Genomic DNA, 25,131 nt, shown 5'->3' on the forward strand with positions numbered 1-25,131 from the left:
AGGGGATAACGTGCGTGCTATTCTACCGCCCCCACCCACAGGGGGATAAGAAATTGGTGTAGTAGCAATCAGTCAAACGAGCTTTCTCTGCGTGAAGTTAATAATAGACTAGAGTTATCAGAAATTTTTCAAATTTTATTTGAACAGTTTTGATTTTATTTTGTCCATATATTTGTTTGTGATGTAATCGAATAAATTACTATAACAGAGACTTCGGTATCGGTTAAAGATTATAGCGCAATAGTCACTGAAAAATGAATCCAACTAAAGCTAAATATGAACATCTAAGACAGGGTCTCTCAGGGTGCAGGCACCAGTGCATTGCGCTGTGCACGGTGCAAAAGACAACTTCGCGTGGTTGACCAGAGTGCATACCCTCACTACTCGATTTGGAGCAATAGCGCTCTCTCTCTCTCTCCCTCTTACTCCACGCCTGTCTCGCTCGCTCAGCCTGTCTCCCTCTTCCTCTCTTGCTCCGTAGCACTCCAAATCCGAGCCGAGTTGAGCCGAGCTGAGCCGAGTCACCCCGAGACGACGCGCTGGTCCGAGAGCGGAGCCGAGTAGGACCGATGCACTGTGCACAGGAACTCTGCGCCTCAGTTTGCACCCGTGAGATTTTGGGCGTTTGAGAGGCCCTGATCTAAGGGGTGTATGGTTGGCAGTTCAGCAGCTCAGTTGTTGAAACAAGGAGGCAGTCAAATAAAACCTATTAAACATTACTTTTAATAATCTTAGAATAACGAATCATTCCTTCATTTATGTAACTTGACAATATACTGTATTACTTCTACCTGCTGTAATTAAACTTATATTCATTATTCGTAAGTTTGTACATTTTATTTGAGGAGAATGTTTATTTTTGCAGGCGGGCCGGTATCGCATCCGTTACGCTCCTCCTCCAATGGGAGGCAGTTTTAAAATAAAATAATATAATAATACTATACAGTGGCGTAGAATGTTAAGGGCTAAAACAGAAAATATCACACTATGTGAGTAGTTGCTTGTTGCCAGCAACACACAAATATTACGCTCAGTCGGAGTGAGTGTGAAGAAAACGTATTTCTTTTCACTCACTACTTCTATCAGCCTCTTTAGTTTATTTATATTATTTGCGTATTGAATGAGCGTATTAGGAAATAGTAAGATTCCACCAATTTTTACAAAAGATATCATTTCGATTCTGAAGCAAGTGCTAACAGGCGCATCCTACTAGGAAAACAACTAGATTACTGGTTATATAATTAATTTCTTCGTCGCTAGCTGGGGGGCTTCATTCATTCCATTCCTGACCAGGTCGATTGACTGGAAGTATGCTGCCGATTTTCATTTACTGGCTCTACAGAAAACAATAGTAGACAATACAGGATAACTTATAGTCTAACTATTTTAGTGTCAATTCAAACATTTAGATCACAAGAAATTAGTTTAAAATTACGCTGAAGAAGGCCAACACGAAGTTCACTACGTTTTCTACAAGTGCCAATAACACATAAAATTTACGTCGTTGCTGCAAAGTGTGTCTCGGCCCGCAAGTGGTCACGGCTGGTCCGTGGTTCGCCAGTTTTGTACTCCGACCAGCCAACCGAGCAGAGGAGGGGTGGTCACAGCTCTACCGTGCTCTACTCCTCTGTATTCAGGAGACGGGGAGAGGCTGGACCATACGGTTGGTCCCCACTGTCGGCTGTCCTGAGAATGATTTTCCGTGGTTTTCCATTCTCCTGCACTAAGGGGAATGCCGGGACAGTTCCTAGTGTACGCCACGGCCGAAACCTATCACATTCGCACATCTCCTTGGTCTGAGAGACTGCGTTACCGTCTAGAAGGCCCGCCGTCCCCTTCAGGGACGGAATAAAAACGTTTTAGAAGTAGGAGCATGTAGCAGGCTTGGCTCACGTACGACCTGTTTTAATAGAAATCGAAATTCTTTCGGCCTTTTCCAAACTCAAACAACTCTCTCACTAAATTAAACCCGTGGGAGAGGCCATTTGTTACGAAATGAGGCCTTTCCCCATACACTCCCTTAAAAAACTCTCCGATTCAAAATTTTAATTCAGTGTCTCGGCGAAGAGGGGGTTTCTTCTCTGACGGGAGACGAATATCGCCTCTCAGCCAGATCGTTTTTCCCCCGCCAGCGCGAAACCAGAGATTTTTCCCACTCATCGGCACCTCTCGGAAACAGATCAGTAAGAGGGCATCGTTTTCGCCCTGGGACTCTCATTTACTAGCCCTCAACAACAACAACAAAAAGAAACCTTTCGATGAAGATCAGTACTGGAGAACTATCACACAGGAAGCCAAAGTCACTACTTACACCAAGCTAATAATCATTACTATTGTTTAAAATAATGTGAATATTTTTCTTTGCAGGAGCAATGTAACATCTTGGACATGAATTTGGAGCTTCCTTCACTTGCCTGTTTCCTGCTGGTACTTGAAGTCTGCAAAGTCTTAGCCTACACGGATAACAGTAGCGATATTAATGGTATTCTAACTTCTCACAGTGGTGGGCACACCAGTACCAAAGATGTAAGTTGCTAACATCATTCCATTACTTTCACTATACAAACATATCATTCCATTCTGTCCTCGTTTCAAGTCAACATAATTTTATATTGTTTATAATAATACTTCAAATAACCACGATATGAATGAATTAATAATAATAATAATTGTTACGGAGTTTTCCGCGGTAGGTAGAGGTGAAAGAAGGTGCGGGGGTGAACAGGTCTCAAAATACTAAGTTAAAGTTAGTTTAAAATTTAACAAGGTTATATTTTCTTTGCAAAATCAGGAAATAACAAGAATGGCAGGTACAGAGTAGCAAGACAACAAAAGTACAATTACAGTATTTACAGGATTTGGGCTTCGAGCCCCGGACTCACAATTCTTGAGCGATTAGCCCAACTTCACCCAAAAACAAGATTCAACAGAGGGGCAGAAAACCCCAATCATGCCTAGGAGCACTTACTCCTCTTTACACGGTAAAGCCTCCTCGAGGCATACAACAACTCAATTTTCAATAAAGAGCAACCCGCTCTCAAAATTTAAGCCTATCAAAGGCCACACCAAACTCCACCTTCAAGCTGTCCTCCAAGGACACATACACATGGGTAAAAATACCCAACCTACTGAGGCCTATTTAGAGAAGAAACAGAAATATTACATGGCCTCTAAAATATCAACTTGAAAGGAGGCTTTCTTGCACTCCTAATACACTTTATATAAAACTTACTTGGCACTAGGCCGTTACTGCAAGGGCTAATCCCATACTAAAGAGGTGACTTTTAGAAGGAAACAATTTACATTACGTTAAGCAAGAAACGGTTGTGAAAATAAGTTCACCTCAATGCAATATGAGTGGGAGATCGAGAGGGTTAAGCACTCTCTATCCCAATATGTAGTTTAAAAGATAGAATAGATACTAAGTGTCTTTACATATTAGGGAAAAGTTACATGGCGGAAAGGCTTCGGACCTGCCCCGAGAGTTAAACTGCTGAGCTGACAAGAAAATAAGTTATTAAACGGCCATTTCCTTGTGGTTGAACTGCTGCCCGAAGAAAGAGGCGCTTCCCGCCCCCTGCTACGTACCTTACACACTGATAGGTGTTACTGAAGTGGCGCAGAGACCCGAAAATCAGCAGTTTAAATACCCTCGCGGAAAGTTCGAGGCGTTTCAGGAATGAGAACACCCTCACACAAGAATTTTATTGGCTAGGGTTAAGCAACATATCCAAGTTGAAGAAGATACACCTGATTGGTCATAAATTAATTAAGGAAATTCGGGATTGGCTAAATTCAAACCTGGCGGAAAGAAGGGGTTAATATTGCCAACATAAACAATAACTGAAAGAAATTTAACAAAGAACAAACTTATGAACTCAAAATTTCTCCAAAAACATAGTTCTTTCACTTCGCACTAGGGTGCATAATTGTAGTTCTTCAGTAGTGCCATCTGGAAGAGAATGTCCACACTTCTTACTACAGGCAAAACAAAAATACATCGAAATTGACCCAGTTCAGAAACTTCAAAATTTCCAAGTAGTGACATCTTCTGAGAAACTTGAAAATTAACACATTAGATAAAGTTCAGACTTCCTCCAGTAGAGGAGTTTCAACTGGCGCAAAGTTTGAATTAGCGGCGTGGAGGTGTACCGCCCGGTACAGACCTCCCCCCCCCCCCAAATGTTCCTCCAAGGGGTGACACAGAAGAACATAAACTTTTGTTTCAAAATAAAGTCCAAATTATGATGCTGATATAGAAGTTAATTGCGGAAGTATTTGCCAACAAGTTTTCTTAAAATGATTGGATCCAGTTTCAAAATTCTTTGATTACTATTGATGTAATGTCTTTGTGCTTGTAGAGGTTGAATTCAGAAGGGAACTTTTAGTTTTTAAAGTTGAGGAAAAATTTTCTAAGTCCACCAGATATTGTCGTTGAATTCGAAAATAGTAGTAATGTTGATGTTAAATGTCCATGTAACTGATTACATATATCCAAAGTTGATTAAGTTAGACGGCCAGACCGGCCGCTGCTGCTTGTGTCCAGAGGAGGCCGCTCGGACCCCTCAAGTACCCTGAGATACCGCTCGCCCGCACTATGAGAGGAGTAGTGGTGTTGAAGCACATCGCGCCCGCGGCGAACATGTAGGTCGCGGGCCAGTTACAGGTTGTGCGCCGCACATCAGCCTTGGCCGGGAGGAGGACTCCGGCTCGCCGTACACTGGTTGGCCTCACTGGAGAAGGGCGGGCCCATACCCTACTTCAGTAGCGGTACGGCGCCGCGCTGCTGCGGGGGCACTGAAACATTAAAGCTCGGCGGCAGAATTTTTGTTTGACCAGAATGATTTTAGGGTACATTCATTGTGGAGGAACTGAGGGGCCAGCGGCGTAGAAATATTTATTTCACTTGAAAGCCACTGTGCGTTTGTTGGGCAGGAGACGGGAGCGTGGTAATGGCCGTGGTAAGGACAGGATGGCAGTTTAACTGGTCGGGAAAGGTTTACAATAAATGGTTACAGACAAAGGAAACAGATTCCAAGGGCTGAAGGCCTTAAAAGTGAAACCCCTCAAAAAAATATAACCTTCCTATTTCTTTCAAGATTATATGAAGCAAGTTAACACAGAAATTACACCGGTTTCACCTGTGACAGGTGAACCCTAAATATCCTCTCGGTGGCTGGATTACTTAACAATAAGGTAACGGGTGTAAAGAAATCGAGAATATAAACATGGCCCATGAAATCTGGGGGCAAGCTTGCCCGCGGGAACAAAATTCTTGACCATCACCTGGTCACCTACCTTCAAATGGGTGGGTCTCCGTCCACGATCATATCATTCCCTAACCTTTTCATGAGACACCTTAAAATTGGCTTTAGCCTTCTTCCAACGATCTTTAATGTTATCTGGATCTATTGTCTCAGGTAGAATGTCACTCAGAGACCAGAGGTTAGAGAGCCGCGTGTTGGGAACAAACTTGAACATCAACGAAGCTGGAGTAAATTTATGTGATTCATGAACCGCAGAGTTCAAAGCAAAAGCTAACCAATGCAGGGACGTGTCCCACCTAGAATGATCTTCATGATGATAGGCAATAAGCGCGGACCTGAGATTACGATTAACCCGTTCAGCCAGAGATGGTTGAGGGTAATAAGCAGAAGTTGTCACATGAGAGATGGACAGGTCAAAGCAGAATTTACGAAATAGATTAGATGTAAAAGCCTTAGCATTATCAGACACAATATATTTACACGGACCAAAATAAGCAAAGATAGAATTTAGACAAGTAATGGTGGACTGAGCGGTAGCCAGCTTAGTCGGAAATAACCAGGAAAATCTTGTAAAACCGTCTACACATACAAAAATGAACTTGTTGGCATTTCCCTTTGACTGGGGGAAGGGTCCTACATAATCAATATATAGGCGTTCCATTTGGCGCGAAGCCTGATGAGAAGACAAAAGGCCTACCTTGGTGGAAATGGTGGGTTTACTAAGCAAACAGGATTTACAAGCCTTTACTAGTTCACGGATTTCACCGTCCATACCCTTCCAGATGAACCTTTCACGAATCTTTTCACGAGTTTTAAAGATGCCTAGATGCCCCCCTAATGGGGTCTCATGATAGTACTTGAAGATCATAGGTACAAGAACTGCTGGAACGACAACTTTCATCATATTATCATGCCTCGAAGGGCAACATAAAACACCATTCCTCAGTACGTAAGGGACAACATGTTCCCCAGAAGAAAGGGTTTCCATTATCGGAGCCAGCGTCGGATCTTCACGTTGATATTTCTCAATGTCCCTAAAGAGCATGGGAGCATCTGTTAAGATGGCATTAACCTCAGAAGGTATGGACTCGGGAAGTGATGAGCTATCGACCGGTTCATGGGTCTCGACGTCGTTGGAAAACATACGGCTGAGTCCGTCTGCGACGACATTTTCGGTACCTCTGATATGCCTAACGTCGAATTGGAAGGCAGAAATTCGGATGGCCCACCGGGCTATACGACCAGTACGACGCGGCCTACCTAAGACCCAGGTTAAGGCTTGATTATCTGTCTCCAGGTCGAATTTGACATGTTCCAGATAGAGACGGAACTTTTCTAAGGCAAATAAGACTGCCAAACCCTCGAGCTCATAAATGGAATACTTGGCTCTTGAGCCGATAGAGTCCTAGATGCATAGGCGATGGGTCGCCTCCCTAGTTCAGTCTCTTGAAGAAGGACTGCAGCTACCGCCGACGACGACGCGTCGGTTTGGACGATGAATTTCTTCGAGAAATCAGGCATAGCAAGGACAGGGGCATTACAGAGAGCTAATTTAAGATCTTCAAAAGCGGCTTGTTGAGAAGGTCCCCACTCAAATTTGGTGCCTTTCCTACGAAGAAGGTTCAAGGGCGCCGCTCTGTTAGCGAAGTTAGGAATAAACTTCCTGAAGAAATTCACCATACCAATGAACCTGGCGATACCTTTGATGTCCTTGGGAGGTTTAAAATCACGGATGGCCTGTGTTCTAGAATGATCGACTGCAACACCATCGGGCGAGACAATATGCCCTAGGAATGACATGGAGGGCTTAGCGAAGGCAACCTTGGACAACTTCACAGTTAACCCAGCCTTACGAAGGCGATTGAGAACTTCTCGCAGATGACCTAGATGTTCTTCGAAACTCTCCGAAAATACGACGACATCATCGAGATAGTGGTACAAGTACTCGAATTTGATGTCGGAGAAGACCCTATCTAGCAATCTAGTGAGTACAGCTGCTCCCGTGTGGAGCCCGAAAGGCACGCGGTTGTATTCATACAAATTCCAGTCCGTGGCAAACGCTGTAAGGTGTTTAGACTCTTCGGCTAGGGGAATTTGATTATAAGCCTGATTCAAATCCAAGATGGTGAAGAACTTGGCCTTACGAAACCATGAAAAACAAGAATGAAGGTCAGGAAGGGGCACAGATTGTAACACCACCTTCCGATTGAGAGCCCTATAATCAATGACAGGCCTGAAGCCCCCTTGGGGTTTCGGGACTAGAAAAATAGGTGATGAATACGCTGACTTAGAGGGCCGAATAATACCATCCTTCAACATTTGATCAATGATTTCTTTCAGAGCCTTCATTTTAGGTGGGGATAGCCTATAAGGTGGAACACGGACAGGAATCGAATCCGTGACCTCAATTTTGTATTCAATAAGGTCAGTAACACCAAGAGTATCAGAGAACACCTCTGGAAACGACTGACACAACCTACGAATACTATCAGCCTGCTCCTCAGGTAGATGTCTAAGGTCTAACAACATCTCATCCTGGGTAGGCGAAATAGAGGAACATGATACAGAATTACACTTTAACAAGGGGATTTTACAATTGGAAGCAAATTTGAACGTGCACGACTTACTCTGAAGGTCGAGCACTAGACCGGTGTGAGAAATGAAGTCAGCTCCCAATATAATGGGGCAAGACAAGTGCTTGGCCACAAACAATTTAATTTTCCAAGTAAATTTAAAAATGCGAATTTTGACATATAAGGAACCTAAAATTTCTAATGGAGAAGAATTAGCCGAAACATATTGAACAGACGATGAACAATAGTCAGGAAGTTTACAAATAGATTTCAATTTCGAATACCGTTGAGCCGAAATAATTGAACAAACACTGCCTGAATCTAATAGAGCTGTTATAGGCTCATTATTTAACTCAATTTTGAGAAAAGGTACGGGTGCGGGGGAGTCCGCCGCAATCCTAAGACATTCTTTGGGGCATTCAAAAGATGAATTTGAAGACTGAATTTTCCCTGAATTTTCGACCTGTTTACCAGGGGCTGAGCCTTGGGAAGCTGAATTAGTCGACTCAGCCGAAGCCGCTAGTCACTTATTATTAGTGAGATTGGAGGAAGTTGCACCAGAAGTTGAGCAGGAGGGGGTGCTATTCGAATTTGGGCAATTCTTGGCGATATGTGAGAAAGCCCCACATTTAAAACAACCTTGTGATGAACCAGCTCCATTGTTTGCCCTACTAGATTTGACCAATGGACATTTATTGCGAAGATGGTCAGGCGACCCGCAAGCATAACATTTACGGGGTGTGACTGGTCGGCGAGGTGGAGGCCGAGGATTACTAAAAGAAGGAGGGGGTTCTTTCGCGACACGCAAGGAATCGGCGTATCTAACTCCTTCCGCTGAGACGGCCAATGCTTCAAGTTCAGAGAAGGTTTGCGGGCACGCCGCGAAACACAAATATGACCTATAAGATGGTGAAATACCTTCCACAATAGCCTGTACAATCTGATCTTCAGGGAAGTGAAGAGCAAACACCCTAGTATAGAACTTAATATCTTGGATGAAATCTGCCAAGTTTTCATCCAACCGCTGTACACGATAATAGTACTTCTGAATAAGTGACGACCTTGCCCTAGGCGGAATGAAGTTAGCTAGCAAGTGGGCGTGGAAGTCTTCAATAGATGACTGTTCGGCAATGGCTCTTACTATTTTGTCTGTGAGGACACCCATTGCATAAGGATAAATTATCTGTAAAATTTGACATGGAGAAAGAGAAAAAACAAGAACATGGTCCTGAAACTCAACTAAAAACCTTGAGAATGAAATTACTTCACTGGTGGTATTAACAGAAAACTTAGAGATACCTCTAAGCAACATTGCTAATGGATGAGGCAAGCTACTGAACCCAGGTGACATAGTAGGTAAAGGTTTAAGTGGCAAAGAAGTTAATTCAGAACGTACATTATTCAACGAGGTACGGCGTTCAGACTCGTTGTCCAATGGGGCAGAGATAGTTTGAGCTCCAACGGTTTTCCTATTGACTTCTTCCTTAGGAGGCTCTTCCTCGCTACCTACATTCACCGTAGTGGGTTGATCAGTTTTGGGAGGAACTTCCCCATTTAACAATTGGGTAACCTTACTGGACAATTCAGAAAGATTTTCAAGAACCACACTAGCTTCTTTCCTCTGAACATCATTCAACTTCAGAGACAACAGATCGTTAACTCTATTAGAAAAATGAAATAACCTGGCTTGCACACGTTTAATTTGGTTAGGCGAAGGGTCATTCTCTTCAAAAAAAGGTAATCACAGATGCCAGCTCAGTAGTATTGTCCGTGATCGTGGAGAAAGGGTCGTCAATTTCTTTCTCTCCCAAAGTGGGGATGGAAATGGGCAAGTCAAGGGATTCTCTAAGCTTATTTGTATCTACCGCAACCGTGCCTCCAGATTGCACATTTCTAATAGTTAATTCATATATCAACTCCTCCTTGCGCAAATAGTTAAGATGGAGAACATCGCGAGGGCCGGGCATGATGACAAAGCAATTTTGAAAACAAACGGAAAAATAAAAAAATTCCAGCAACTGAGAAAATTGTTAGAGTTCGAAAATAAGGCAATGTTTAGCCGTCAAAAGGGGCTAAATTGAGACCCATTCAACCACGCTCTGCTACCACTTGTTACGGAGTTTTCCGCGGTAGGTAGAGGTGAAAGAAGGTGCGGGGGTGAACAGGTCTCAAAATACTAAGTTAAAGTTAGTTTAAAATTTAACAAGGTTATATTTTCTTTGCAAAATCAGGAAATAACAAGAATGGCAGGTACAGAGTAGCAAGACAACAAAAGTACAATTACAGTATTTACAGGATTTGGGCTTCGAGCCCCGGACTCACAATTCTTGAGCGATTAGCCCAACTTCACCCAAAAACAAGATTCAACACAGGGGCAGAAAACCCCAATCATGCCTAGTAGCACTTACTCCTCTTTACACGGTAAAGCCTCCTCGAGGCATACAACAACTCAATTTTCAATAAAGAGCAACCCGCTCTCAAAATTTAAGCCTATCAAAGGCCACACCAAACTCCACCTTCAAGCTGTCCTCCAAGGACACATACACATGGGTAAAAATGCCCAACCTACTGAGGCCTATTTAGAGAAGAAACAGAAATATTACATGGCCTCTAAAATATCAACTTGAAAGGAGGCTTTCTTGCACTCCTAATACACTTTATATAAAACTTACTTGGCACTAGGCCGTTACTGCAAGGGCTAATCCCATACTAAAGAGGTGACTTTTAGAAGGAAACAATTTACATTACGTTAAGGAAGAAACGGTTGTGAAAATAAGTTCACCTCAATGCAATATGAGTGGGAGATCGAGAGGCTTAAGCACTCTTTATCCCAATATGTAGTTTAAAAGATAGAATAGATACTAAGTGTCTTTACATATTAGGGAAAAGTTACATGGCGGAAAGGCTTCGGACCTGCCCTGTGAGTTAAACTGCTGAACTGACAGGAAAAGAAGTTATTAAACGGCCATTACCTTGTGGTTGAACTGCTGCCCGAAGAAAGAGGCGCTTTCCGCCCCCTGCTACGTACTTTACACACTGATAGGTGTTACTGAAGTGGCGCAGAGACCCGAAAATCAGCAGTTTAAATACCCTCGCGGAAAGTTCGAGGCGTTTCAGGAATGAGAACACCCTCACACAAGAATTTTATTGGCTAGGGTTAAGCAACATATCCAAGTTGAAGAAGGTGCACCTGATTGGTCATAAATTAATTAAGGAAATTCGGGATTGGCTAAATTCAAACCTGGCGGAAAGAAGGGGGTAATATTGCCAACATAAACAATAACTGAAAGAAATTTAACAAAGAACAAACTTATGAACTCAAAATTTCTCCAAAAACATAGTTCTTTCACTTCGCACTAGGGTGCATAATTGTAGTTCTTCAGTAGTGCCATCTGGAAGAGAATGTCCACACTTCTTACTACAGGCAAAACAAAAATACATCAAAATTGACCCAGTTCAGAAACTTCAAAATTTCCAAGTAGTGACATCTTCTGAGAAACTTGAAAATTAACACATAAGATAAAGTTCAGACTTCCTCCAGTAGAGGAGTTTCAACTGGCGCAAAGTTTGAATTAGCGGCGTGGAGGTGTACCGCCCGGTACAATAATAATAATAATAATAATAATAATAATAATAATAATAATAATAATAATAATAATAATAATTTATACAAATAGAATTCGAAGTGTAGCGAAATACTGAATGCATGTTCCGAAACATGTGGTACGTACTCGGGAAATGGATATACACCACAAAACAACACACAAAGTCTCTATGAACATATGCGCTACAACATATCTGTCCTCTAGTGTTTCCTTTCTGCACTGTCCTACATGGGAGGCTTGCAACGGCACCGGCACACTAGTCACCACCGTGTTGGAAATGTATGACAATCCACCGACGAGTCCACTGGCATGGTGGGGCGAAACACTGACAATTTCACGATTGAAAAACCTTCAAGTTCTTGAATAATATAATACGATCGTTTGGTGTCTAATATGCATATTTTAGACCTTGTGACCTACTTTAATGTTTTAGAGTCTACCTATTTCTATTTAGTTCAGATGTGTTTCTATTTATCATTGCAGCAATGAAATGGAAGATTTTGAATACCAGGAGGTGGGTATATTTCTGAGAACTTGTAATACTTTTATTGTAAGAAGTATCACTACAGAAATATACATCTTCATTATATACTGTAACGCCTTTCGGCGTTCAGTCTGTAAGCCTCTTTGAATTAACTAAGTCCTCCAACAAGCATCTTTTTGCAAATAGCCTTGTGGTCTCCTTTAGTTTCACATCTCTCTCCCTCCCGTCCTCTCTCTTTCCCTCTCCCTCCCTTAGCGTTTTTCCCATCAAATGGGGTCCGCTGTTCGGCTAACCACTATCGTCTTGGTCTCCCTCTACTTCTCTTACCCTCCATGGACGAGACCATTATACTTCTAGTTAAACTACCCTCCTCCGTTCTCCTCACATGACCCCACGACCGAAGCCATTTCATGTGTACAGATCCATTCCTCGATGGCATTCTTAGCTTTTACCTCCTCCTTCTGAGTACCCTCCTGCTATTGTTCCTGCATGCTTGTACACGCATGCACAGAAATGGTGTTCCAACAACCAACAATGCCCCACTCCAGTACTGAAAAGGAATGGACGGAGCGAAGGAGTAGTGCTTAAGGCCACTCCAGTACCGAAAAGGAGGGGAAGTGAGTGAAGGGATAGTGCTGAAGGCACAGTGTGTGTATTGCTATACATCCACCACTGTGCCCTTTCAATCACAACGGTCTTGTAGCGGACTGTCTACCTGCAGCAATGCGTTAAGTGAGGAGGTGTTTATATTGGGATACCATTTCTGTGCATGCGCGTACCAACAATCGCGCTCCTTTCGTGTATTACTGTATGAATACGATATCCTGATTTCACCCTGCGTTCACTCCCTTACAATAAGGTTGGTCTGAAAACAGACGGGTCGTCTCGTTACAGAATACTATTGATCGCAATTGCTAGCTCACTGGACTAGCTTTGCTACATCTTGATATTGACATTCATGTAGACTATCCGAAACCTCAGAGCGATGAGGCCGATGATAAATATGCGTAGACGAATCAATGAAAATCTTAAAAGTGTAATAAAAATTCGAAATGTCGATCTACCGTTTTGCTACTGACAGTCAAGAATATCCTATTGTCTGCAGCACCGTGTAGACAAGTAAACACCATCAAAGTACCAATGTAACAATGACCACCCTGCTTCAGATATGTGCGAACGAAGAACAGCATTCCGTTATTTAGATGTTTAAGTAGTGAAGGAGTGAAACCTATTGAAACTCATAGACGAATGACGTTTCAATATGGTGATGCATGTTTGTCACGGTAGCAACGTGACAATGTTCGGTCCCATACTGCCCGTGCAACAGTTACGATCATCCAAGACTTGAATTATGAGTGTCTTTCACATCCACCATATTCACCAGACTTCGCCCTAGTGATTACCACATGATTGGGGCACTCAAGGAGGCACTGAGAGGAAAAAAGTTTTGTTCAAATGACGACGAAGGTTTGGGGAGGTGCATTAGTCGCTCCGTGGAGAATCAAATGGTTTTCCTTCTTTCCTAAAGGAATCTATTCACTTTGAAATAGTTAAAGGTCTTGTATTGGTCATAACAGCTGTTTATCACTTTCATTGTCCAGCTCCATGGCTAAATGGTAAGCGTGCTGTCCTTTTGTCCGGAGGGTCCGGGGTTCGATTCCCGGCCGGGTCGGGGATTTTAACCTTCGTTGGTTAATTCCAATGGCTTGGGGGCTGGGTGTGCGTTCCGTCTTCAGCATTATAATTCATCGTAGGTAGGGCCTCATTCTCACAGACGCGCAGGTCGCCTATACGGCCTATTCGGAGGCCACACGCCATTATCATCATTATATTTTATTATTATTATTATTATTATTATCACTTGCATTCAATAAAATAAATTGAAGTGTTTAAGGGTTTCATTTGACTCGCCCTCGTAATTTAAAAAATAAATAAAATCTAACTACAGTAATATTTTACTGTTCTTGTCATTTTATACTGTAATGTTTACTACTCATTCATTGCATTGTTATAATTATTGTAGGTAGAAACACATTTTGGGTCTGTAAAATCCTATCTTTCTGTTAAATACGCCATTTTTAGTGTGTATTTGATAATTGAAGACCTCCCGGAAATAAGGATGTAATCAACAAATCAATCATTTTTCAGGAGAGAGGAGAATGATTTTGGGGCTTATTTCTGGGTATACTCTACTTCAACCAATTGCATATGTGTGTATGTATGTCGGGTATTCAGCCCGAAGGCTGGTTGGATCCTCAACAGGTTCACCCTTAGCTGTCATAGATGGCCTAGGTGTCACTGAAGAAGCGTACAAGGGAAATGAGGAGTGAGGTAGTTTCCCGTTGCTTTCCGCACTGAGCCAGAAGTTGCTATTGCACATCAGTCTGGCAAGCCCACTGAAATGCGTGCACCAACCGACCTTATGAGCGACATTTTCACAACATTCATAGCAGGGACTGGCTGCATAAAGAATGATATTACTAGCATCGCTCATACCTCAGTCACTTTCTTATTGTCAAAGCCAAGAATAAGACTGAGACAGGTCAATGAAAGTAACAATTTTATTCTAGCCCATACCAGAAGACATGGCGCACTGTAAACACTACATCTTGCCAGCAAAGGCATATTGCATATGTAAACATACAAATGAGTTCATCTATTAAAAACAATATTTTATTTTTATACCTTAAGGTTTTAAAAATAATATATGAACTGGAAGTGATACGTTAGAAAGTAATCTGATATAATCTTATGTTTCTATATAACAGAAGGGAAATCCTGTAATGCACCTGGAATAAACATGATAGGAAATTATATAAGTGTAATAATAAAAATAATAACAATAACAAAAAATATCATTGCCGGGCTGAGTGGCTCAGACGGTTGAGGTGCTGGCTTTCTGACTCCAACTTGGCAGGTTCGATCCTGGCTCAGTCCGTTGGTATTTGAAGGTGCTCAAATACGTCAGCCTCGTGTCGGTAGATTTACCGGCAGGTAAAAGAACTCCCGCGGGACTAAATTCCGACACCTCGGCGTTTCCGAAAACCGTAAAAGTAGTTAGTGGGACGTAAAGCCAATAACATTATTATAAAATGTCAAGACAACATTTCAAAATGAACTGTAGACGTAATTTCGTCTGTGACCTTTATTTAAATAATCTGTTACACCTGATGATGAACAAACGCAAGAGTTGTCTATCAACACGACTGATATTCCATCCTTACACCGCGGAGGACAAAGTTCTGCCGGATGTAAACCAGCTTGAAGTTTAAATGTAAGACATAAGATGACACCACAGCATAGAGGCGTAATGATGCATCCTATTTCCACTGATATTTCATTTCTCAAAAAATTATTGGTTACATCCTTATTCCAAGGAGGTCTTCAATTTTACAGCCTACTTCAGGTGCCTAAACGTTGAGGACCGAAAATCCAAGGTCTAGTGATGAGGTTACGGAAGTTTTCTAAATATGTATCCTGTGTGTTTAGGATCGTTTCTTGCAACAATTGTCGGAACCTAGGAGTGATGTTCGCCGCCAGCAAGTGTTCCCCGAGTCCTTGCCGTTCCCTTGTGATGTGAGAAGTGGGCGTTCACGGCCTCGCCCATCGAGTGTCCACCGTCTTAGGCCGGGCGATGTGGATGTGATCGGTGCCATGGGTGACAGCCTGGTGGCAGGAAATGGAGCCATGGAGGATTTCGCCCTAGGAACGTTAATCGAGCATCGGGGAGTGTCCTGGTGTGCAGGTAAACTGTCCTTTCAGTAACACTTGTTTAGACTAACAAAAAACGTTCACTTTGCTATTATTCATTGAGAATTATATATCAAGGGATGATCAGGTTTCATTCACGGCCTTGAAACTATGACGCGAAGTGACAGTCACGTAGTGCGCGGGGTACCTGTCTGTATTTCGTTGTAATGTGACCCGCGCAAGCTTTATGACAGTATAAGGAAGTAGGTATGATGCAAATCTTATGTGGAATTCCCTTTAGAGGAAATATGTGTTCATCATAATGGACCCACCAGCCCACCCACAGAAGTACATTTTCTTTTATAACCTAATTAAATGTAGTATGCACCATTCTCCATTGCTCAAGTAGCTACTAGCATTGCTATTGGCTAACATATAATCGGATATGACGTCTTTCCCAGCAATGATGAGAAATACATTCCGTTACCAACCCGCGCAGAATAAACTCACAAGGAAATAGAACCTATCTTTGCACATTCAAGCCAATTTCTGTCATGACAACAGTGGCCCCTCGGAGCACGGCAAGAAAAAATGTCATTTAGACTTTTTGCCGCACCTAACAATGTACACCAATCGTCTTGTTCCTAGTTCCTAAGTAGACAGGTTGGCAGCCTTGTGCACCGCGCGATCACGTCGTCTGCGAGAAGAAACAAACGACAGTCATATCGCGCCTAGATGTTTGCGATGCAAGTGGTAACCCAAGGTACTAATGTTGCGCGGCGCAAGGTAAAACATTTTCTGCGACGGAAAACAGGCCTACTAGTCAACTTGCACGCTTCCACCGTAAATTGTCCCATACGGCAAAAGGTTCATAACGATAAAATGTCAATAATGTCAGAATGTCCGTGATATCAAACTGTCCATGTTCAAGAAAAAAATCATGTAATATATGAAAGGAAGAACTATTAGAGCAATGATAACTTTACGAAGAGAGCTGTTAACCTGTTCACAAAGTCCTGTAATGCCATGATTATTAAACATGTCTCCAGATTATTTGGTTAACATGTAACAAACTCTCCTTTTACCTGGAAAATTTTCTGACGGCATCCATATTCACCAGTTCGAAATGCATCATTACTGTTGGCTCTTACGGACGAATTGGTACTTGTATATCAAGACATCATTTCTTAATTTGCTCATAAACTAGTATAGAGGAAACATGTACACGAAATATACCCCCGTGCAATGTGATAACTACGCAAAGGACTAGTGTGCACTCTTTAAAAGTTCATCACAAAACATCGGATTACACTGAGACAGAAGCTTTAGGGAATCTGATCGGTCATTGTTAAGGGTCGAATATGCTTGCCTTTATCAATGGTGAAGTATCGAATGTGATATTATATACTTTGATTTGGGTGCTGCCCAAACTGCGTGTAACATCACAATACTGGACCACCTGGTGACGAGGAAAACTGTATTAGTTGTTTGTAGAAAGTTGTACCGTTTTATATAGTTTTATGTACATACGCTGAATTTTGTTGTTCTGTTAGTTTATAATTTTCAGTTGTTAAATCTTTTCTAACATCTTTCATTAAAAGCTCTATTATTTACTATTTTTTACAAATAGTTTAATTTGTAAATGTAATCAATAATTTCAAAGTAAATTCACACATAATTCTAAAAATTTCACAATTTAAAAAAAGGTAAGTGCGGAGATTAATATCCTTTTCATGTTTCTAGAAAAGGCCTGTGTTTAAATAACGGTAATTCTGAGTGTTATTAAATAGTAAAAATGTAATTTGGCTAAAGTTTTAAATTAAATATTCTCATTGTGCAATGTTTTGTACTTCTGAATTAACTGCTGATTAACAAATATTGGTTTTGAGTTAGATTCATTGTTATGATCTTATACTCAACACTAACTGTGTTTTGCATATGCGATAGTTTACTTCCAATTACTGGGAAAACGACATATGCGACTGCAAATGCAAAGTATCGAAAGTGCATTTTATTAAATGTTCCTATGAAATGATGTTCAAAGGCACAGAATTACGACGGTAAAATAATGATTGTTGAATATGCTGATCTCACAGTTATATTTACAAATGTATTTTTCACTTCGTGAACAAATGCGTTTTTTACGTTCGATAGTCTACTGTTGTCACGACGGTATTTTACATGCCGAGAAGAGAGTATAGCGTCATTGTATCTCGAAATACCGCTTTGTGACAATGTTGAAGGGAGAAATACTGAGCCGCAGCACATGTACCAGTTAGAACGAATATTCGTTGATATATTTCATGCAATACTGAACCTTAGATGACAGAATCTTTCTGGTCAGAATTCTAAGCTGAAATACGATCACATAGCGGTTTTAGGCGCAATGACGATAGAAAAAATAATCAACTGGAAACCGAACCCACAGCTGCCCGATTTCTCCCCGGATGCTCTACCGACAGAGCTACAATGGCCTCAGTCATAATGCGTTGCAAGAGATCTGTAGAATATGCTAAATATTCACTTCAAATTGGTCCACAGCAGCGACTTAATATTTGGAATGGTGCAGTCTAAATACAAACTGTATCATAACAAACGAGTTTACTACAGTTCTGGGTCGATTATTTGTTGTTGTAAAATGTAAACAGTTACACTTTCCTTCCATCTATTGCCATTACTGTAGCAGTGGTTACAAAGAAAACAGATATATCGTAGATTTGTCAAGCTAAGAGTTGCACGATTTCCTAACCGCAAGGACAATGAAAAAACAGATAGAAGATCAAAGAAAAAGGAAGAAGAAAATAAAAGGTAAGGTGCTGGTACGCATCGAACCCATGATGACCAATTGGAAGTCAGTTAAAACAGTGAACAGCGCTGGAAATGTGGGTCTACCGCGTCGTGCGCATATCTTGGGCGGAACACCGGACCAACACTTCAGTTCTTGAGGAGAACAGAGTCAGAGACAGTCTTTAAGATACTTTGGCAACATCTCAAGAAGGAAGGAAGGAAGGAAGGAAGGAAGGAAGGAAGGAAGAAAATTGTGGTAGAAGGGCGGGCACCTATAAGATAGTTTGATCAGTTCAGGACACTTGTTGAAAAAGTCCTCATTCGAAGCTTCGCAGCTGGCTGCAAATCGATCAGCATGGCGAAAACTCTACAACTACTCCTAGCATGTCACCAAACACTGTCATTCATTTCAGTAAGAACTACAAATATTACCATATTATTTTGTTGTATCGGTAGTTGTTTAGGCAGCGTTTTCTTTTTTATGCATGCCATATACGCAATTTTGTCTATTTGCTCCTTATTTTATATGAATATTGCTTGCTTCCTGGATAACGGTATAGACTATAATAATCTGGAAGAAATAAACCTTCTAATGGTGAAATAAAAATTATCTTTTTATAATATTAACATGGATGTCATATTGTGTCTTAGGTAAATAAGATGACAGTAATTCCTTTTAAGGGGTAATACACGCAGATAATTGCAGAAGAACATTCTCCACGCCAAGACTTGAAGGAGTTTATTTTGATTGAAATAAAGGTTGGTCTCCTTCAATATTGTACCAGGATGTATAGTAGCGAAGCTCTTGAATATTACATATTTCCTTTTCAGGCGGCGAAGGAACATGGCGACAGTTCCTGACTCTACCCAACATCCTGAAGGAGTTCAACCCTAACCTTCGAGGGTATTCCACTGGTAGGGGGGAGTTTCTATCGCCTAACGCTGAATTTAACGTGGCTTTCCCCGTCTCAGAGGATGCCGACGCTCTCCAGCAGGCAAAATACTTGGTTCGAAAGATGAAACGTCACCCTTCCATTGATTTCCAGCAGGACTGGAAGGTTAGTTATCTGTTGCAATACAAAGAGAGTTCTAGAATTATTTATGAGAGAATCTGGTGCTGAATTTGTGTTTATTTTTACTATTTGGTGAATAACTATAAAATTCAATATTATTTTTGCTAGTGGCTTTACGTCGCATCGACACAGATAGGTTTTATGGCGACGATGTGATAGGAAAGGCCTAGGAGTAGGAAGGAAGCGGCCGTGGCCTTAATTAAGGTACAGTCCCAGCATTTGCCTGGTGTGAACATGGGAAACCACGGAAAACCATCTTCAGGGCTGCCGACGGTGAGATTTTAACCCACTATCACCCGGATGCAAGCTCACAGCCGCGCGACCCTAACCGCACAGCCAACTCACCCGGTATTAAATAATATACTGTATAGTCCTATATATAAAATAAGAGTTTTGTCCGTACATTTCTGAGAAATCAAAAACAATGGTATTTCTGTATCGGTCTGGTCCACAGTAACAAAGAAATTATTACACTTTTTAATTTTCCGTCATGTATGTATGTATGTATGTATGTATGTATGTATGTATGTATGTATGTATGTATGTATGTATTATGACCTTCCGATGACGTGTAATTACATGTCAGGGAGTCATTGAAGGTCATAATTATGATAAATGCATATGGACGGCATAGATGTAAGATAAATTGTTGATGCACGGTGAATTTATATATATTCGTAATATATGAGACGACACTACTCGCGAATTGATGGTAGATCTTATGGAAGAGAATCGGTAGATCAAGCTCAGAACCCCGTGGTATACATCGGACCGCATGAAAACAGTCGCAAGCGGGTATCAATAAATATTTGCAGTAACAGCTGAGAAGAAGAAAGGCCAGACATTACATCTAGTATTACAGACGTCAAGGAGGCCATGGATTGAGCCGGAATTACATACAGTTAATCATCTAACAGGCGTGTGGTGTGACGTACTTCAAGTGGAGAAGAATAAACAATAGTAGCGTGTGTTCCTTTGTGAATCTCAGTGATAACGTTTCCTCAAATGTCAAAATCATATGTAAAGAAGTCAGGATCATAGTTATGTGGTTCATGGAAAGCAGCCTCATTATTATTATTGTAAATAATGAAGTTAGAATTTGTTTCAATGTTAATTCTTGAGTAGCAGAAAAAGATCGGGAAGCAAATAGTGAGCACAGCTCCTGTATGCGAGTTAAAGTCTTTAAAATTTAAGAAGTTGAGGCCTAAATAACGTTTGATAAAGTAAATATAGCATTGAGTGACACTAATTTATACAGGCCAGTATTAATCGATAACAGTGGACTTGTAAATCTGTATGAATTCGCTCTAATTATTTTGTTCGAGTTTCAGATTGAACCCAAGATGTTGCCTATATTTGTGAATAAGAAAGGCCATATAGAGGAGATGTTCGAGTAAACCAGTAGGATCCTGGTGGATCCGCACTCTGCCGGGATGAATGAGATGGTTGAAAAAATGACCTGACAACCAATACCTGTGGAGAAGTGAGGAAGTCAGATGAGTAGTCGAACCTTGCCCTTCTTGTTTACTTGTAGATGCTTATAGTAGAAGTAGATCTTTTTAAATGTCACACAGGTGATATAAAGTGAAATAACTTGAATGTTCTAACGTGCTAACGGTGTTGGTTTAACGTCATATGATGCTACTGCGTATATTAGAATAATGTTTTCCGTCGGTGAATATTAGGGTTAGGCGATCTTTCCTACGTTGTTTTCCGTGTTAGTGGAACAGCTGTGAAGCGAGTGTGATCTTGAATGCCACAGGTAAGTTGGAAGTACCGATGTGTGAGATATTTGATGTGGTGATCTTATAATATGAATAATTCCGCGGAGTGTTGTGATATGTTTTGTGGATCGATTCAGTGATGGTTGTATGAATAATAGTGAAGCTCTTCAAAGATATGTTAGCTCATTTATGTAGGAAATGATGAGTATTTTCGTTATGTGGTGGACATTGTGTGGCGTAAAATATGTAGGGTCATCTAGAGGTATAGTTGACGGTACAATTAGAGAATGATTTATTGAGTGGTGAATTGCGGTAGTAATTTAATTATTTGAGATGGCCAATAGTTAGGATAGTGTTATTGAGAGGTATTTCCGCCGCGTATGTTTGAGTTTATTAGATGAGCGAGTTTCGTAGCGTTGATTGAATGCTTTTCGAAGAGATTGGTTAGGCATACGAGCTGACTTGAGTTTAATTTGGTATCACATGGATAGCGGAATGTGTTTTACGAACACACGAGTAGGATTTTCGACAAGCTACTCGAACGATAATTAGATTGTGGGAGTATTGTCACCTGTACTGTAGATCAACTTGTAGCATTGCTAGATGTAGTAAGTTGGCGCTGTAGAAGTATTTTCCAGCAGGATGGAGTGGAGCCGATGCAACGCAGATCGTCTGGCATTTGATCGTTCACTTATTTATGACAGTAGTTGGTACTTTATTTCAGGTGCAGCCATATGATGCCGTTGGTTGAATGGAGACATGCAGTTATTTATTTATAGAGCAATGATACTACTATAATGTATTTGAAGGATTTTTTTGTGTTTATCATGCGCCGTTAGAAAATTCAAGTTATTATTCAGATAGTTAGGAGGTTATAATGAAATAATAGGAAAAGTAGAGCAGGGAGGACAGGTTCGTCTAATAAATACGTCAGCGAATGAACAAACAAGATGAATGAATACAAACTGAAATTGCTGATTTTCCATTATATTAATTTACCTTTATTTAAGTGAATCAGTGTTGTGTAATGATGGGATTTTAATTTAATGACTGACAATTATTTTTCAAGATGGACTTGATTCTTTTAATGCGGTGCGATAGGAGATGCACAAGGATAATTTATTTTACGTTGCATATTCAGTTGTTCAATTGTAGTCAGTTGATTTCATTTATTAAAATTATTATACTTCCAATTTCTCATTGCAATTTTCATTTATGCCTAATTTAAGTGAACTCATTATTTTGAGACTGATGTTGGATCATTACCAAGTTAATTATTGATAGGATGTGACCGCTTTCTTTCCGAAGGGCCATGCCCTGAGTGGAGGATCATGTAAACCACTGAATTCTAGTCGAGCGCATTATGAAATTTATTATCATCTTCGAACTAGGCGTCCCACGAACGGTCACAGTATGTATGTATGTATGTATGTATGTATGTATGTATGTATGTATGTATGTATGTATGTATGTATGTATGTATGTATGTATGTATGTATGTATGTATGTATTTATTCTGCCCGTTTAAGCCACGACTAACACATTAGAGACACAAGACACCCTCAGGGGTGCTCAGTAAGGGATTGACATGTTCCATAAAAAAAGATGGTGTGAATCAAGGAAATGGGCAGATATCACTAAATAATGAAGCATCGAAACACAAATTAATGGTGGATGATTTATTACAAAATAATTCCGTCCTTCTAAGAATTATGATTGTGTGAGATGATCACTAAAATTTTAAATTCTACGTTAACTCTTGCTGTACATCCAAAACTTAAAGCAAATGGGATGGTACATGTTAATGAATTCTTATTAATTCTGACAAAAAAATTTTTCATATAGTCATATTTTATCGAATATTATTTTGAATGTAAATTTGACTTGCTTAGAGAATGATGCTCGTACGCATGTCAAATCATTCCGGAAAATCTGGAACAAGATTTTAAATGCTTAAGTTACATGACTGGTCAAAAAGATGAAAATACAAAACAAATTAATAATTTTTTGACACTTAATTTCACTTGATAATTATTTCTCCAATTTAACTCGACCTTTCAGTGATTATCTGTTCAGCGTAATCTCAGAATATACGTGACTTTACGTGATAAAAGTAAGCAAGAAAGATAAAAATATAATCTTTAACCACGTGTCATGACCTTAACACAACGCCGAAACTCAGAACAACGATGGTAACACACACATCAATAATTTACAATAAAAATAAAATCACTCAACCTGCGGAAATAACAAAATAAAAATGCACGTAATAAATGATACGTACATTCTTCATAGACACTATTGACGTTTGCTATGACTGTAGATGGTCTGTTAAACTACCAAGAAATGACACTGTTCTCCTCGTGGTGCAAGCTGTCCAGGTCTATGAAAGGCCTCCCTGCGTAGTGAGCTTCTGAACAACACGCGTAGCCAGTAGATAAGCAAGTAAGAGAATCCTAATTCGAGTTCGCCACCTATATTCTGAACTCTGACGTCATACCTCGTGATTCGATTGATCCTGTGGTCCATGATGTTGACATACCGTCATCACGCACCTTAAAAATCGTATAGTAAGAGAAAATACAAATTCAACGTCGTATAACACAAGAAAATGACATGGTAAAGATACTAGAAATCTACTCAAACTACTGTTCAATCAATAATCCCTTCAAGAAGAAGGTTAACTGCTTATTACAGCTACATAGAACAGATAAGACCCAGTATAAATGAAATATCGACTTGATGACCCTGGTCTCCTTCTAGGCCGTATTAATGGCATTAGGACGCTGTCGGCATTCGTCCTGTCCTTTAGTACTGCATCCTGATCTGGGCATGTCTCCGGGGCACACGAATTTCTTACTGTAGGTCTTCATTGCCTTGGCCGGTATCCAACTGGTACTGCTTTATGTGCACTGAAACTTTCACGAAAATATTAGTATAAATTCCCCACTCGTGGTTTCACAATTGACATGATACGTACTTTCTTCTTAGACACTATTGACGTTTGCTATGACTGTAGATGGTCTGTTAAACAACCAAGAAATGACACTGTTCTCCAAGCTGTCCAGGTCTATGAAAGACCTCCCTGCGTAGTGAGCTTCTGAACAACACGCGTAGCCAGTAGATAAGCAAGTAAGAGAATCCTAATTCGAGTTTGACACCTATATTCTCAACTCTGGCGTCATACCTCGTGATTCGATTGACGTCCTGAATTCCTCGACGTTGTAATTAACATGTCCCCTAATTTTTTATTAAGCTGATAGATATAATAGCCATTCCAACAGGCTCAGCTCATGGATTTATAATTATTGATCCTACCATTATAAACAAGGCTTCTAAATCAAACCGGCGGATGTCCATAAAGTAAAATGTGACGCCTACGAATCCACAATTCCCAACTGCAGGTTGAAGAGGTTATAAGTTCCATTAAGAAAAAAAAAGAACATGTACTCACCCGTTTTCGCTTAAGCAACTTTGTGACCGTACTTCTGTGAGCACTGTGGATCATCGTCTTCTCTTCTTATCTCCAACAACACTTCCTGTTTCCCGAAATACGTTAACTATATTGTATAACTTACGAATCGCAGTACGACTTGGAGCTAGATTATCAGGAAATATTTCTTGAAATAATCTTCTGACAGTACCAGTTGATTCTGCACACGCATTAGAATAGTAAATAAACACTCATTTTGGGATGAAATACAAGTGAGATCTCGGCAGCTGTTTAGCTCAGACTAATAACACACTCACAGTTCCCTTGAAGTTCGGGATTCCGGCTTGTTGGTCGGGACTAGGCCAACATCACAGCTGGACTGGACCCATCGCACGCACTGGCAACTCATATTCTGCTCACTCAATATGTAACTTATGTCTATAAATACCTGATTTATTCACAAATTCTAGCAATGTTTCGATTTTGGAATCGGTT

At 40.6% G+C, this 25,131-nt stretch overlaps 1 protein-coding gene across 2 annotated transcripts in view; it reads left to right on the top strand.

The window, feature by feature from the left end:
* Positions 1 to 25,131, top strand: part of LOC137501863 (phospholipase B1, membrane-associated-like) — a 152,995-nt gene that overhangs the window by 79,482 nt on the left and 48,382 nt on the right. For both annotated transcript variants that reach the window (XM_068228975.1, XM_068228976.1), the window contains exons 2-4: positions 2,368 to 2,526; positions 15,419 to 15,674; positions 19,238 to 19,464. In XM_068228975.1, the coding sequence (XP_068085076.1) occupies positions 2,389 to 2,526; positions 15,419 to 15,674; positions 19,238 to 19,464 (621 nt within the window). In that variant the 5' untranslated portion in view covers positions 2,368 to 2,388. The remainder of the gene's footprint in view (positions 1 to 2,367; positions 2,527 to 15,418; positions 15,675 to 19,237; positions 19,465 to 25,131) is intronic.

This window comes from Anabrus simplex, chromosome 8 (assembly GCF_040414725.1).
Source record: "Anabrus simplex isolate iqAnaSimp1 chromosome 8, ASM4041472v1, whole genome shotgun sequence".
Taxonomy (NCBI): Eukaryota; Metazoa; Arthropoda; class Insecta; order Orthoptera; family Tettigoniidae; genus Anabrus; species Anabrus simplex.